Here is a 15,261-nt window from a genome sequence, read left to right as displayed (position 1 = left end):
ACACACTAATCTCTGAATCTGTTTGATTTACGGCTTACTTTTGATTTTAGCAGCAGTTAATATGAAATCTCCACACCATTTGTCATTGCAGTTTAATGAGTGCAATTTAGACTTCTCAACACCAGAAAACAAATGCCTGTACCAGCAGTTTTGCTGTTAACTCTTTGGCCGTGTAAGTTCGATGTTGAATAAAAGTATTATTACTTTTGCAAATATTTTAATCAGTTTATCTTATTATGGTGTTAAAAATAGCCCTAAGCGACGTTGTACTATTCTATGTGTGTGCTGTTGAGCAAATTGATCATAATCAATATATGCAGGGGGGAACACAAAGTGAACTGTTCGTTCACATCACTGCTGTCACCATTATGATGAATGATCTCTTCACATAACAGCGCGAGTCTGAAACCTGCAGTACCTAAGCAACATCCTCATCATTACCTCTTGTAGCGCTACATAGAAAATTCTTTCGTGTATATATATTTAATAATGACCTTTGGAGTGCAGGTTACATGTGAGTCTACATATACATGTATATTTATAATATTTTCATATTTGCTGTCCAAATAATTATTTTATTGAGAATGGTCATATACCATGCAGTATTTCATCATGTAAAGACATGAATACATTTATGAATAGATGTCATCGGGTGCCGAGATGTGTTTAGATATGCTTAGATATTAGTTCACTTTCAGTGAAAATCTACATGTCCCATCTGCCAGCATGACAATTAATTAAAAGCAGTCTAATGAAAATGAATGGGGATACCCCTTGAGTTTGTGCTCACTGCTCATTGTTAAGTCCTTAAGTACTTTTGAACCTGAAGTTTCACTCTCAGGAAAGAGACAAAGTGAAGATCAGAGGTGAAGTACTCTGATTAAGCCCAGTGATAACATCAGACTTCAGTGTTGGATCATTCATCTCATAGTTTCACTCACTCTCATTGAAACTCTGGAGTTCACACCGTTAAACAAAGCCGACTTGAAAAGAATCATGTAATGAGTGATCAATCAAGGATTAACACAATCATTACACTGAAACTCACTACACATTATTTCTGTTGTGAATCCACCATAATGCAGCACTCTTTGATAAAGGTAACTATCACAATTAACCTGAAACACTTTAGATACACATACATTAAAATGTTATGTTTGCTTGTAATACATATCTGTAGTATGTGGCACTAAAATAGATTACTATTAGGAGAGATTGGGCCGATTTAATGATGCATTATTTCTACTTAGTTTTACTTCAGTAGTTTTGGGCCAGATCCATTTTACATCTATGAATGTTTTCTGCTCACCAGTTTAAGCACATAGTCTCTATGTAAGATATGCATTTGTTTAAACAAGCACTTTCTCTACATTTGCACCAAAAAAAAAAAAAAACAAACAAACAAAAAAACCCCAAAAAACAAAACACAAAGGTTGTTGCCACAAAGATCATCATATACTGGAGAAGAAGAGCATTTTCGTAGTAATACTCTATTATACTCTTCAGACTTTGTGGCTACATTGTTCATATGCATGTTTTTTCCCTGTGGAGTCCAAGAGAAATATCTTGCCTAACAGCATGAACATTTCATGGCAGATCCTTTTCATTAAAACATCAAAAAGGGCTGAGTGGACGTTAATGTGCATTTTTACTGTTTGTACTTATACCTTTGACTAAATTATATATTCTGCATAAAAGTTATACACGCATAAGCAATAGTGTCACAATACAAACACAAGGGCAATTAAAGATGTCCTGTTTGAAGTCATTTTCCCAAATTAGTGGACTATTTAAAGATTAAACAATATCGTTTTACATTGTAACATGTATAAAATTATTAATACGTCCAGGGGGTATTGCTAAAATGTTGAGTAAATTAATCTTCCATTCTCTCCCTTCAGTTTTCCGTTCTGCTAAGATGTGCGAAATTAGTTCCCCTCTCTCCTGACGTTTGCCCTGCAAAAGGTTCTCATCCTGCAAGTATCTAGAGTCAGAGGTTAATCTCTATTCTGACGCCTGATTCACCGATGTAATGACTCAAAGCCAAGGTCCCAGAGGTACCTGTTTGCCCCCTTGTATCCTCATTCACATCCATCCACCCTGCCTGAGTAGACATTAAGGCCATGGTCAATATTGGACAGTTCTCATCACTGTCAGCCAGATTAAAAGACAACACCATCAGCTTTCTCCAAGGAGGAGGGCCTCCCTGCGATGCACCCTATGATTAATTTATTGCTCCCATGTTTAAGAGATGTACAGTTTTATATATTATGTTTATTTTGTTTATATCGTCATGTCTGTAATCAGTGTAGTTAATGTAAATGTTTAATCAAAATAAAAGTATTCTTTAGTATTGCGTTTGAGGTATGATGTAGAAAAAAGATCATGATCACGCATTTATGGATCCTGGTTCAGTGACGAACCAATAATGCCATAAAGTAAGAATATGTCTGCATTGCCAAAAAGAGAGTCATTGACAAGTATAAAATACGGTAATTTAATTAGCCGTCATTTATTGTTCAGCTGAGTATGTACATTATCAACTGAACGTCATTTTCCCTTTCACAAACGGTCGTCAGTCCTGCAATCTGGCTTTAAGATACAGGCTTCATATTAAAGATGTCTTCATGAATACTCTATCAGGTGATGTCGAAATGTGCTATAAAATAAGGATTCCACATCTCATCGTCAGTTTCATAGTCGTCAACTGGTTTGAGCACCCCACCCTTCTGAAAACGTTAAATAGTTTTTCAGCACCATGGTCAGCGTACGGATCATCTTTCTTGGTTTTACTTTTTTCTTGTCGTTCATATTTTCACGTTGTGATGATTCGATTGACGCACGTTCTTTGGAGAGTGCTATCAAGACTCAGGAAGAAAAAGAGCTGGTGAGTTCTAACGTCGGCTCTGATTTGTAAAGGATAATAAAACAGACTCTGACTCATATTAAACTAATCAGGTAATCATAACATAAGGAGCAAAATTCCAACACTGTGATGTTCTTTTAATTGTTGCGAGAAGTGGTGTGATTTGTAAACTGATAGTTGAGACTGATGAGAAATCAGCTGCAAATATTAACACCTTTAACACCTTTAACACCTTCCAAACTCAACTTTTCCAACTCATGTTTTAACAGATAGAAGCACTACAGGAAGTTCTTGAAAAGCTAAAGAATAAACAAATGCCTAACTCAGGGAAGAAGTTTGGAAGACTGCCTTCAGTGAGTTTCAGAGTACTTATTTTCGACCTGGTAATGGTTTTTGCGTATTTGCGCAAGTTTATGGCATCCGTACAATATGCGCCTTATCGCCTGTTTTTACACTGTTTATGAAGACCCGGCACATAGTTTACTATTGCATGACAAAGGTAAAACACTGGGATATCTTGGAGATTACGAACTTCATTTTTCACTTTATGTGTTATATAACACATGCCTTTGTTTTTTTTTCCAGTGTGACGCTGGTGAACAGTGTGCTGTACGGAAGGGCGCGAGAGTTGGGAAGCTCTGCGGCTGTCCCCAAGGAACAGCGTGTGATTTCTTCATTATGAAGTGTCTCTAAGGAGCCAGAGGTTGTGTGGAGAAGGGGCGTTGCCGCCTTTGTCCTAACAACCTATACAGAGGGACGCGATTCTATTATTAAAAACTCCATTATCCGATCAAATTTACAAATTACTCACTGGTTAGGTAAAAGGTTGAAAGTGAGACTGAATCACCCCATAGAGAAATTATTTATTGTAAAGACGTCCACGTTTCATTTATTTCTTGTTATTTATTAACAATAAAGGGGTTACTGAAGGGCATCGACATCCTGTGTGTTTGTTTCTGTGTATGGCTACTAGACATTTACAAAGCCAATCCCTGACTTCTGGTCTGGTTTGAATGGTTTGTAACAGGCGTGTATTGTGTAAAATAAAAATCAAAGGCAAAAAAGTCCAGTTTACACAAACGCTTTGTATGACTTGGTAACCAGACAGTGCCCCTCTCCAAAATCATAACTAAGCCCCGCAGATTATTTTTTATTGTACTCATTTTGTAACTTTATCAGACACAAATGGACATAGCTACAATAAACTCGCTATGTTTATCCCGCATAAAACATGGCCACACACGGTGGAGCACCGATTGGTCAGTTTCAGGTCCATATGACTTTTCCGCTTTTTCTTCAATAAGGCTCGATTGTTTGTGTATGACATCATAAGCATAACTTTTCAACATGGCGTCGGAGCTAACGGCAGCAAAGGAATCGCAGGGAATCCAAGACCGAACAACCCACCCTGGATTCAGCGATGAAAAATATTCCATGTTGATAGTTATCGGAGCGCTGTATCGTCCAAATCTACTGGACTATGCTGTTGTAGAGATTGAAAGAGGTACTGCTACTAATTAACGCTGGAATTATACGTTTTAGAATGATGCCTTTACATCAGAAAGCGTGAAGAGACAGATAGACTTCAAATTCTCCTTTTTGCAACTGTTGTGGTGGAGAACTTGTAGATTACAACACGGAAATTTTGTCATTATAGTTATCATTGTTATTCTTATTTTTCACCATTGTGTTTTTTTTACAGAGTGGTTGATAGGCGTGTCACAGAAGAGCAGGTCATAAGATGTGATCGTTTTCATTCAGTTCAATCAATTAATTTTAATGCGCAAAAGATCAGTTACACAAGATGTTTAGTAGAGATAATGAATCAACCGTGTTTGTAGCAACATTTCATCATGATAGAACTGCGTGGATGGAACCCTTGTGGCGACATGGCTTTGCACCGCACTGCAGTTTCACGCTTCAGCGCGGGGAAGCAACCTTTGAGGAGCGTCCACATAGAATACAAATTCACATGAAATATATGATATCATCGAGCTTCTCAAGTCAGGTAGTTGATAAAAAATATTTTCGATATCGATAGAATTGCTGTGTTTTCAACCCATATTTTAAGATATTAATTTAAATTGGTATCGGTTTATTAAGGAGTATAATATTTTTTGCCGGTCTTCGGTCTGTCAAAGCTTTCTTTGGGCTCATTCCTCCGACGATACTCTAGGGCAGGTCTACACGTTCACATCCACTCTTGTCAGGTGCTGTTCGTTGTGATGTTATTTTGGCACCATCAGTCACTTCATATTAAGATAAACTTGTAAAATGACGGCATATGCAAAATCGCATTGAAAAAGTGAACGCGATTTTACATGGGCTAGTTTGAAAAACAAAAGGACACAACAATAGGCCTTCATGGTTCCCTGAATATTAAGGGTACATGCTGTGCCCTTAAATGCACACACTTCAGTTGACTGGACCGTACTGCTGTCACTTAGGTGGTCAACAGAAAGCTGGACATAGTTCTGCAACAGAAGTATGTTAATAGAATTAAATACTTTTTCTGTGTTGATCCATTCATTCAACATATGCATCATATTGGTTTAGTTTGTATATTGATTTACCACATGACAATATTTAAAACACATTCATTGCCTTTAGGACATCCGTTCAGTTTGTATTGACTTCATATACATCACTTGTCACTTGTGAATGCATGTACTAAATATATGTGAGCACTTAAGATACATTAGTGAGCTTGGAGAGAGAAACACACACACACAGACACACACACACTCTCACATAAAGCACCGCTGTTCCTACATTCTGAATGCTCCAAAATGATTGTCATCCATCAGGAAACAGTGAATAGCTGTCTTGCAGCACACTGGCTTTGAATTTGCTGATTGTCTTTTTTTTTTTTTTTTGCCATGCTAGAAAACCTAAAGTGACGTGTGACGTTTTGTTTGTCCTTGTTCAGACTTGTCAGTGTCTGCCCTGTTGCCAGGCACATCAGGAGAAGAAACATGTGCAGTTCATGATTTGCCCACTCCTGAGGTTTCATTGGGCTACACTGATGTAACCATCCCTTCTCCACAAGCTACCTATCAATTGACGCTGCCTTAATGAATGTCATGCCCAAATGCTCTTCTATTTAATGTGCTCATCATTAAATCAACTCTTTTCCATGGTTCATATGTAATGAATAAATGCTCTGTCTGCCCAGGAGATGTTAAGTGTCATGGGATCACTGGCCTGTGGTGCCAGGAGAAGCATTCAGCTTTTGTGTTGTGTTTTTTTTTTTTTTTTTGCCCTTTTTTCTTGCCTGTCAGCCAAGTTGCAATGGGCGGATTGGATTGCTTGGTTGAATTCCACTCACTGATCCCACTCATAATTACTGAAATGTGTCTTTAGTGTAGGATTTGGCCGGCTTGACAACTCATACAATTGACATGGTGTTTTTACTTGAGATGCGCAGACACATTTTGACTTTGTTTATGCTCAGTACGCTGCACAGTTGTACTCTGAATATGTTTTTCTCCATGCAGGAATACGCTCATGGGACGTGGACTTGTCAGTGTGTAACCTGGATGAGCAGCTTAAACTCTTTGTATCTCAACACTCTTCACAGCCACCCAGTGACATCAAAGGTTTGTGTTATTTCTGATTCTCTGTTGGCTCCTCAATGTTCATTTTGTTTCTTTCCAGACCACATTTGATGCAGTAACAAAGATCAATTCCCATCTATATATATTCCTTTAGATATAAAAGAGAATTAGAAATATTAAAAGGAAGCATAAAGGCTCAACATTATTAAGACTACTTAAAATACAAATTACAAAACTCTACCACATTTTTTAAACTAAAAAGATAGCATTGTGTGTAAGAATTGTGAATTCATATTTTTAAGAGGGGGAGGAGGAGGAATTTAAGTCAACAAAGGAAGACTTGTTTCATACTTCATATAGTTCAGCAAAGATGAAATTAACATAGCAAAATGGCTAAACAATGGTTTGAAGGTCAGTTTAGTGTCTCTATTAAATGTGCAAAAACGTCTGTCTTTTTTTCTTTATTTCTGTCTTGCTCTCTTGTTGAGATCTGTATTTTCTATCTGTTTTGACTTTAATTAAAGACTTTTGCACGGCATATTGTGAAACATATTGAAGCCACTGCCTCTGTTGAGCAGATACAGATTTGTGTATTTTAGCACTGTTCACAAGTGTTGACAGATCACTAAAATCATAAACCTTACATATGTAAGTTTATACAAAAGTATATACATATAACAGGTATTTTAGTGATCAAGTTCAATATGTTGTCATAAAAGCTGAGAATTTGTGCTGCTCCCAGACCACAGGCCTGTTATTGTTTTTATGGTTGCTAGCAACCTCAGCATGTTCTCCAAAGAGGAAGGAAGTCCTCCCAACCAATTGTTGAGATTTGGCTGAAAACAGACTGCTGTGCAACTGCTTTTCAGTACCACTGAATGTCTGTCGCTGAGATGTAGGAGATAAATATATAGATAATATGGAACTCTTCTTTGTATTCTTCAACTTTCATGATTGTTGGTCTCTTCTGAAGTTAGCAGAACATGCAATCAAGTAGCTGTATATCTGGATTCTTGTGGTTCTTATTGCTTTCATAACTTAAAATGGTGTTTTTAGTGCTCTCTTCTGCTCTCTCCAGTTGTAGAAAAATTCTTAAACATTCAGCAGACTAGTACAAATACCTGACTGAACTTACTATGTTCAGTTATGCAGTGCTAGAGATCCTCCCAGCTTAACCTACTGCAGCAGATACCCATGACTTTCTTTAACATCCCTCTTAATAAATAACGGTACCTTTTGGAACAGCTGGGATCTGAAACAAGTCTCGAGGACTTTGCAGTTAACACTGAACAAAATGATACAGAGTTTGATTATATGATACATACGTTGCTTAAACTTAAATGAGAGACTAATTTTGGCAAACATCAAAAATCAAAATGGTTCAACTGTGAACCTCTCTCCTTCACTTCAGATGTTGTGTCTACTGGCTCAATAGGGTGTGCCACAGTATTGAAAAACAGTGAAATGGTTTGAGCGTGCCAGAACATTAATTCCGGGCATACAGAAGGGAGGAACAATGCCCAACAATACTGATTTTTAAAAATTTAATCTTATCATCTCTACCCGCTATTGATAATATTGAAAAACACTGTTTATGCTATAAGCCACATAAAACATTGCATTTTTTTTAAAACTAAGATTAGTTTAATTATACCCTCTCTCTTGTGGTTCATGGGAAGTCCTTAGAGAGGGAGTCAGCAGACAGATGTTTGTTGCTTAGATGAGCACTTTTCCAAGATTTTAGAGAGAATCCTTCCACCAAATGACTGATTTAGACCTGTAATCCAGTTACATTCAAGTGTTTGGAATTAAGTTTCTACATCACTTGTCCAGAATTTGGAAGAACTTGCAATGAAGTTACGGCTTGTTGAACTTGTTAGCATCTCACTGAGAATCGCTCTCTTCTACTGTGGATTAATCACTCTGTTTTCTGTCACGTCTTACCCACATTGCCGAAACATCTTTCTTTTTCTTTGCACTGTTTAGGTCAGAGGCTATTTCAGTACAAAACGAATGTGCTAGACTCCAGATTTGTGGTCAATCCTTCAGAAGAGTTTCTGTACTCTGAGGTGAGTTTGCGTCGCCCTGCTCACTCATAGACACATAGTCATATATGTCTTTGCGACCGTATTCTTGCTGTAAAATCTGTATATGTGTGCAAAAGATCTGTCCAGCTTAAGGAGAGTGGGCATACCAATACATTTAAAATGATGTGAATATTGTGTCACCGTATATGTAAATGTCCCTCTTTTACAATTAGATCACTTTCACTGAATTTCATCTATGTTACAAAGCCTTGGTTTCAGTCAGTGTCCTTGGACTAGTCTTCACATTAATTGTATGTGGGCTTAATTCAACTGAACAGTTAGCGCAGTAATTCAGTTAACAACACCATCGTATCAACATGCTCAAATGTTTGTTATCTCTTTTCAGGTATACCGACTGATTTCAGACACATCTCGACATAAGCTTCTTGTACTTTCTGGGCAGTGTTTAGAAGACACTGGGGATCTGGTCCTGCAAACTGGACAGTTCTCACCCTCTGATTTCACCCAGATCCTGGCAGATGAAGAGGTTTGCATGTTTGTTCAATAACTTTGTTTGAAAAAACTTAAATGACTAAATTTCGCTGCATAGTCTGTACCTATATTGTATAATAAATGGCATATGAAAGATATATTCAAAGTGGTTAATGTAATTTCCTGATATGTGACCAAATCATATTCACAATTATTCAATTTTCACCAGATTCAACTGCTGTTGAATTCAGCGAGCACAACTGGTAAAGCGAGCCTTACTTTGAGTAGCCCTAAATCTGGAAAATGGAAGAACTCCGTGCTTGGGAAGCATAGTCTACAGGAAATAATCGAAATTAAAGTTAACCCTTTAATGGTGCTACCCAAAATGGATGGCCTTCAGGAATTTACAGATTTCCTTTCCGAGTCCTTAGAGCACCAGTCACCATTTGATCTTCTGGAGCCGCCTAGTACAGTGGGATTTCTCAAACTTTGCCGCCCTTGCTGCTATATCTTCCCAGGTGGAAGAGGTGACTGTGCCTTCTTTGCAGTGAACGGATTCAATGTCTTAGTAAATGGTGGTGCAAATCCACGCTCTTGCTTTTGGAAGTTGGTGAGGCATTTGGATCGTGTTGATTCAGTGCTTCTTACTCATGTTGGAGCAGATAGCTTGCCTGGGGTGAACAGCCTGTTAGAGAGAAAAGTTGCTGAGCTTGATGAGGATGAGCCAACTGATTCACACAAAAAAGACAAATGGTTGAAAAACCTCATATCCCCAGAGCTTGGTGTGGTTTTTCTCAATGCCCCAAACAAGCTGAAAAAGCTTCAAGGTGACCCAAATATACTGCGGTGCACCGACCAATTAGCTCTCACTTTACGATATCTGGAAACCCTTAAAATCACACCAGAGCCACTTCTGCGTATGACAAACACGACTATAGATCCAGTTATTCTTTTTCAGAAGATGGGAGTTGGATGTCTTGAACTTTATGTTCTCAATCCAGTTAAGCGAAGCAAGGAGGTCGAGACCTTCATGGGTAACTGGCCAGAGAATACCTCTAACCCCAAAGGCTCAGAACTCCCTTTGACATCTCTTGTATCTGTTTGTGCTCTCTTAGTGTGGCACCCTGCTAGTCCATATGAAAAGATTATTCGAGTACTATTCCCTGGCTCTACACCCCAGGCAAAGATACTGGAAGGTTTGGAGAAGCTGAAGCACATGGAGTTCCTGAAAAGGCCTGTGGTGTGTTCCAAAGACCTTGATACATCAAAGTTAGATAAGAATCCCAAACGAGCAGAGAGCCAAGACAGTGTCAAGTCTACTACCAAAGACACCAGACCAGCAAGTGCTGTTTTCAAAGAAAAGTCATCTCGTGGAGATGACCGGACTGCAGATGTGAAAGACAAAACCAAAGTAATAAATGGTAACGACTGTAAAGATGAGGATAAATCAAAATCTTTTAGTGGTGGTGTCAAGACGAAATCCTCCAAAACTGAGAAAACCTCTATGAAGAAGGAGTCACCAAAGGAGTCTAAAAAGGAAGACAAGAGTACTGCATCTGCCTTGAAGAGACAGGAAAATGGACAAAAGAAAGCACCAGGTAAAAATGACACCCCCATGAGCAAACCAAAAGCTGATATAAAATCTGAGCAGAAGAAGGACGTGAAGAGAGATGCTAAGAGTGAGGAGAAAAAAACAACAAAGGTTACTGGAAAAGACCCCAAAAAAGTCTCAGCAGGGTCTGCACCCCCATCTCTCGAGCCAAATAAGTTTGGAGGTCCAAAGAAGGATGGAGCGAAAACAAATAAAGGGACTGATGATAAAGTCAAAATCAATAAAACTAATAAAGAGCAGCAGAACCAGAAGTTATCAGGTGATCCTGAAGATAATCCAAATGACTCCTTGATGTCCTCATCAGAGAATATGGCGTCAGAATTTCTGGAAATGGAACAAGAGCAGAAGCTTGGGGTGCCCACTGAAAAAGAAAGCAATGGAGGGGTTGATACCAGATTTTCAGATAAAAATATGGATAAAACTACGGGGATGTTAGACAGCGCCCAAGAGCTCAGTGCCACTGTACCTGGACATAAGGCAGGCAGAAAGGAAGATTTGGCATGTCCAGAGATGTTCTGCTGCAGGGAAAACAAAGCTGTTGACTGTCCTGCTCCATTCAAGACCTCAAAGTCTGAGCGGAGTGTGAATTTGGACCTCACACCCACTGAGTATACTTTGCTTGATGGAGCATTGAAGGAAAACCCTGAGAAAAATGGTCAAGATGATGTTTGTGCTAGCCCAGAGGAGAAGACTTTGGAGTTGATCTCTCCCAGATCAGGCCCAAACAGTGCAGGTCATACACCTTACCACCTTTCCCCTGAGGAGATGTGGGCCCCTAGAGAGCACAGCTGTATGGGAACGAAAATGAGCCTGGGCTCAGAGAACCAACAGACAGGATCGTTTAAGAATTCAGAATCAGGTTTGCCCAAAAACTATCAAGAGAATAACTCTACATCTTCCAAAGAGAAACACTCCAGTTTCCTTTCACTCAGTTCATTTAAAGATACGGCTCCTGACATATCCCCTACTGTAACCACCACCCATTCCATGCCTGCAGAAGTTACTTCCCCACAGTCCACTGAGGTTGATGAGTCTCTGTCAATGTCATTCGAGCAAGTTCTTCCGACAGTTAGTGAATCTACCAATGAGGATGAAACTTCATACTCTAATGGGCACTTTGTTGAATCTGATTTCAAAGTTGGAATGTCCTTGTCTTTAAAAATGCCCCATACCAAGAGAGTTTTGAATGATGGTTCAGAGGGATGTCCTCCTGGATCACAAGGGCATGCATTTGATACCGCTCATGATGTCGATCTGTGCCTGGTCTCTCCTTGTGAATTCAAGCATTTTAAACCTGCTGGCACACAACAGCATCGACTCTCACCTACTAATGCCAGCCCTCACGACTTGTCAGATGATAGTGACCACTCACAGGAGGTTGCTCAGCCCCTGGCACACTCTTGTTCAGGTAGCAAGTCCAATCATCATGTTCATGAGACTCAACTCACATCAGCCAGTGACTACTTGCCCACAGCTTCAGACTCAGACTTGCCTCCAGGTACAGAGGATTGTCCATCCATCACAACAGATGGTGCCCTTGATTCTGACGATGAATCTGGAGTCCACTTTCCACTGCAGAACCTAAATGACAGTTTGAACTCTAATCGGGGGAATCTTTCTGTGCCTCAAGATCCAAGTCCAGTTCCTATGAAAGACTTACCACCACTTCAGCCCCAACCTGGCACCTGTATGCCTGATCCAGAAACCCGTGGGAAAAATGTCAAGGTTGTCGGAACAAAATCCAGAAAGTCAGCTGGGGTTATCCAGAGACTGACACCCAGCGGTAGTACTGTTCTTGGCAACAAAACAAAGACTGGAAGTCAAAGTAGTTCTGTTGGAAATATTAGGACCAACCCAGCTGCAGACACTTACACTGCATCTCGAACCACAAACTCTACTCCAAAGAGGTCCACTCCTGCAAGTGAGAATTCATTTGTTATTCTTGTCTTTGAAGAAACAAGTAATCTCCAAATTTCTATTTGTATGTATATGATAAATCTAAGCAATTTTCTTGTTGTTAACATTTATGTTGATTGGGTTGACAAACTGAAACTGTAACTACTCATTGGTATCTCATTTCATCACAGATAGCAAAGGAGGTACCTCGGTGTATTTGGACTTGGCATATCTTCCCTCAGGCCATGCAGCTTCCACTATTAACGTTGACTTCTTTTGCCGCCTGCGCTCTTCCTGTTACATCATCAGTGGGGATGACACAGTCAAGGAAGCCTTCATGAGGCCAATACTGGATGCCTTGCTTGATGGAAAATCTGTGTGGCCTGAGGATGTACCGGTTAGTTGATGCCTGCTAAAAGTCTGTTTTGTTTGTCTTTTATTATGGGATATTCCAAGAAGCAGTTAGGCAGATTACTTGGGCTATAAGTCAAAACCATACAACAGAAGAATAGAACCTAAAAAATTTATATTGGTCTTGACACTGTACTCAAGTAACCTTTGCTGACCCCTTCTTCTTCACACACATAGTCACAATTGTAATGAAGATCAAGGGCTGTATTGATGCTTGTATAGAAAACAGACTTTGTTTTTCTGGTTGTCTAATTCTCAAACCTTGGAACTCTTCACTTCAAGGTGACGCTTATTCCAACATTTGACTCATTGACGATGCATGAGTGGTACCAGCAGACTCAGGAGAGACAACGGGAGCTAAACATCACTGTTCTGGGCAGCAACAGCACTGTAGCCATGCAAGAGGAAACATTCCCTGCTTGTAAAGTGGAATTCTAATGGTTAGGTATGTACGTAAGTCTGAGAATCCCTCTACCCCTATTCCATTTAGGGATATCTGAATTAGGAGCACTTAACCCGTAAACACGGGCAACACCTTCTCTTTCACAGTTTGACCAGCTTGATAACGGTGAATGGTTGATAATGGGAACACCACTAATAAAGCCAAGATATCAATCTGTGTTTCATATCATGCTTTAGTGACGTCTTTTCTTCCAGCAGCTATTTTTTTTTAAAATTTGGCTGACTTTGAACAGTTTTTGAATTATAATTGAAAGTTGGACACATAGTCAAATCCAGACAAGTCATAAGATCATTACTGAATAAACTACTATTCATTGTTATTACTATCATTAGCTGTCCTGTTTCTTTCTTTCTTTCAGTCTAAGAATGGAAAAAAATGTAAAAAGTGCCTGACTATGTTTTAAGAATGTTACAATAATCTTAAATGACAATTGTGAAGAAGAAAGAAGCTGTGTCAGAGGTCAAGTATTTTGTAAAAATTTAATAATATGCACAACTCATTGAAATGCAATTATTTTCAGATGGCATTTGTAGCAATGGCACCTGTGCATTAAGGATGAAGAAAGTATAATGTTTTTAGAATTAAAAAAAAAGAAGAAAGACAATATGAATTCAGTTTATGTTTTTGTTAGATTTCTTTGTGGTTGTTATTTTATATGACATTCATATCTTGAACATGTTATAAACTGTGATTCCCCAAGGTAAGGCAACTTCATAAGTGAACAGAAGTGAGCAAGGTGCTGTCTTGTTGCATCTTGGTAAATTATGGTAACCTGTAAAAGTTTTAAAAAAATATATATATACTGAACACACGCCCTTTGTTTGTTTGTTTGTTTTGAATTTATGGTTCATTCCCACAGACAAACTTGTAGTCCAGTAGTCCACTTCCTGTCATGTCTTTTTCATTCAGATTTTGCCTGATAAAAGGTGTATGTGAAAAATATGCTCACGTATGAATGTCCTCTCCTCATAACTTTATTATCTCTACCACTTCCTCCTCATTTTCTGTGTGTACTATATAAATATATGCCTGTATGACTAACACTACTTGCAAGGCACATTTCACCATACAGTCTCATTTCTGAATGTGTCCTCCAGCCTCACTTTGGTGGCGTAGATGTAGTATCAGCAGACTGATATGTATTCAAATGAAGCAAAAAAAAAAGGAAAGAAAGTGAAAGGAATGAAACTATTCTACTGTACGTGTGCAGCCTGGTTCTCTGTGAAGCCTCACCTGTTGTAGTATGTGTAGCCTACTGCTTGAACTTTTCCCCTTAAACTTCATTTTTTTAATGCTCAACTTTAAGAGGTTATATCTGAAATGTGCACGTCATGCACACATCAGGTAATGTCTTGTGTTGCTATGTTTTACTCCTAAACTAAATGTATTTAAAAAAGAAAATAAATCTGAAAGTTAAAACATGCTCTACTGTTTCACTGTATTTAAGTATGCATTTTTCTTTTTTTATATACCAATATTGTCATATGCCCAATTGTGTTTTAGATAATTTTATTTTAGTTTTTATTTAAGTTGCTCAAACCGCATGGATCAAGTGCCAGTAATGATGCAGAAAATAAATTAATTAATAAATAAATGTTCTTCATCTGTGCCATGCCTTAAGAAACTGGTTTGGAAAAAAAAACTAAGTTTAAGCCTTGCTTTGTTTTATATTTTTCCTGGAGTTAGAATTTCCCTGTTAAAAGATTTTATCTTTGTAAAATGTTCATAGAGCACTCTTAATACTGAACCTTGTGTTGCACCATAACAGGGATGTTCTGAGTCCATTAATCACAATCTTATTGGAATATGCTGTACTGTTTTATTTGATAATTATTTTGATTTAAATATGTAATGTAAACTGGTCAGCGCACTGTCAACTGAGATTAACAGATATGCTACATTTGTTGTCTGTGTAGCAACTGAGTCACACTGGGACT

The 15,261-nt window shown here is 38.5% G+C and overlaps 2 protein-coding genes across 2 annotated transcripts; both read left to right on the top strand.

Moving 5' to 3' along the window:
* The first annotated feature begins 2,758 nt into the window (after positions 1–2,758).
* On the top strand, positions 2,759–3,559 carry LOC115813253 (cocaine- and amphetamine-regulated transcript protein-like). Its single transcript, XM_030775868.1, has 3 exons — positions 2,759–2,887; positions 3,136–3,219; positions 3,452–3,559. The coding sequence occupies exons 1-3, from the start codon at positions 2,759–2,761 to the stop codon at positions 3,557–3,559; spliced, it is 321 nt and encodes a 106-aa protein (XP_030631728.1).
* Positions 3,560–4,213: 654 nt separating this feature from the next.
* Positions 4,214–13,299, top strand: map1sb (microtubule-associated protein 1Sb). The gene is made up of 7 exons (XM_030774581.1): positions 4,214–4,370; positions 6,364–6,465; positions 8,410–8,492; positions 8,857–8,997; positions 9,172–12,475; positions 12,642–12,847; positions 13,144–13,299. The coding sequence occupies exons 1-7, from the start codon at positions 4,214–4,216 to the stop codon at positions 13,297–13,299; spliced, it is 4,149 nt and encodes a 1,382-aa protein (XP_030630441.1).
* The last annotated feature ends 1,962 nt before the right edge of the window (positions 13,300–15,261 follow it).

This window comes from Chanos chanos, chromosome 5 (genome assembly GCF_902362185.1).
Source record: "Chanos chanos chromosome 5, fChaCha1.1, whole genome shotgun sequence".
NCBI classification, from domain to species: Eukaryota; Metazoa; Chordata; class Actinopteri; order Gonorynchiformes; family Chanidae; genus Chanos; species Chanos chanos.
The sequence above is the reverse complement of the archived record's forward strand: the minus strand, read 5'-3'. Positions and strand labels throughout refer to the sequence as shown.

What these genes read in the sequence shown, in the direction of transcription:
- LOC115813253 (XM_030775868.1), top strand. Translation starts at nt 2,759, where the DNA reads ATGGTCAGCGTACGGATCATCTTTCTTGGTTTTACTTTTTTCTTGTCG. An exon ending in CTCAGGAAGAAAAAGAGCTG is followed by an intron (nt 2,888 to 3,135) that starts GTGAGTTCTAAC and finishes ATGTTTTAACAG; the next exon opens with ATAGAAGCACTACAGGAAGT. An exon ending in AGTTTGGAAGACTGCCTTCA is followed by an intron (nt 3,220 to 3,451) that starts GTGAGTTTCAGA and finishes TTTTTTTTCCAG; the next exon opens with TGTGACGCTGGTGAACAGTG.
- map1sb (XM_030774581.1), top strand. Translation starts at nt 4,214, where the DNA reads ATGGCGTCGGAGCTAACGGCAGCAAAGGAATCGCAGGGAATCCAAGAC. An exon ending in AAGAGTTTCTGTACTCTGAG is followed by an intron (nt 8,493 to 8,856) that starts GTGAGTTTGCGT and finishes ATCTCTTTTCAG; the next exon opens with GTATACCGACTGATTTCAGA. An exon ending in AGATCCTGGCAGATGAAGAG is followed by an intron (nt 8,998 to 9,171) that starts GTTTGCATGTTT and finishes AATTTTCACCAG; the next exon opens with ATTCAACTGCTGTTGAATTC.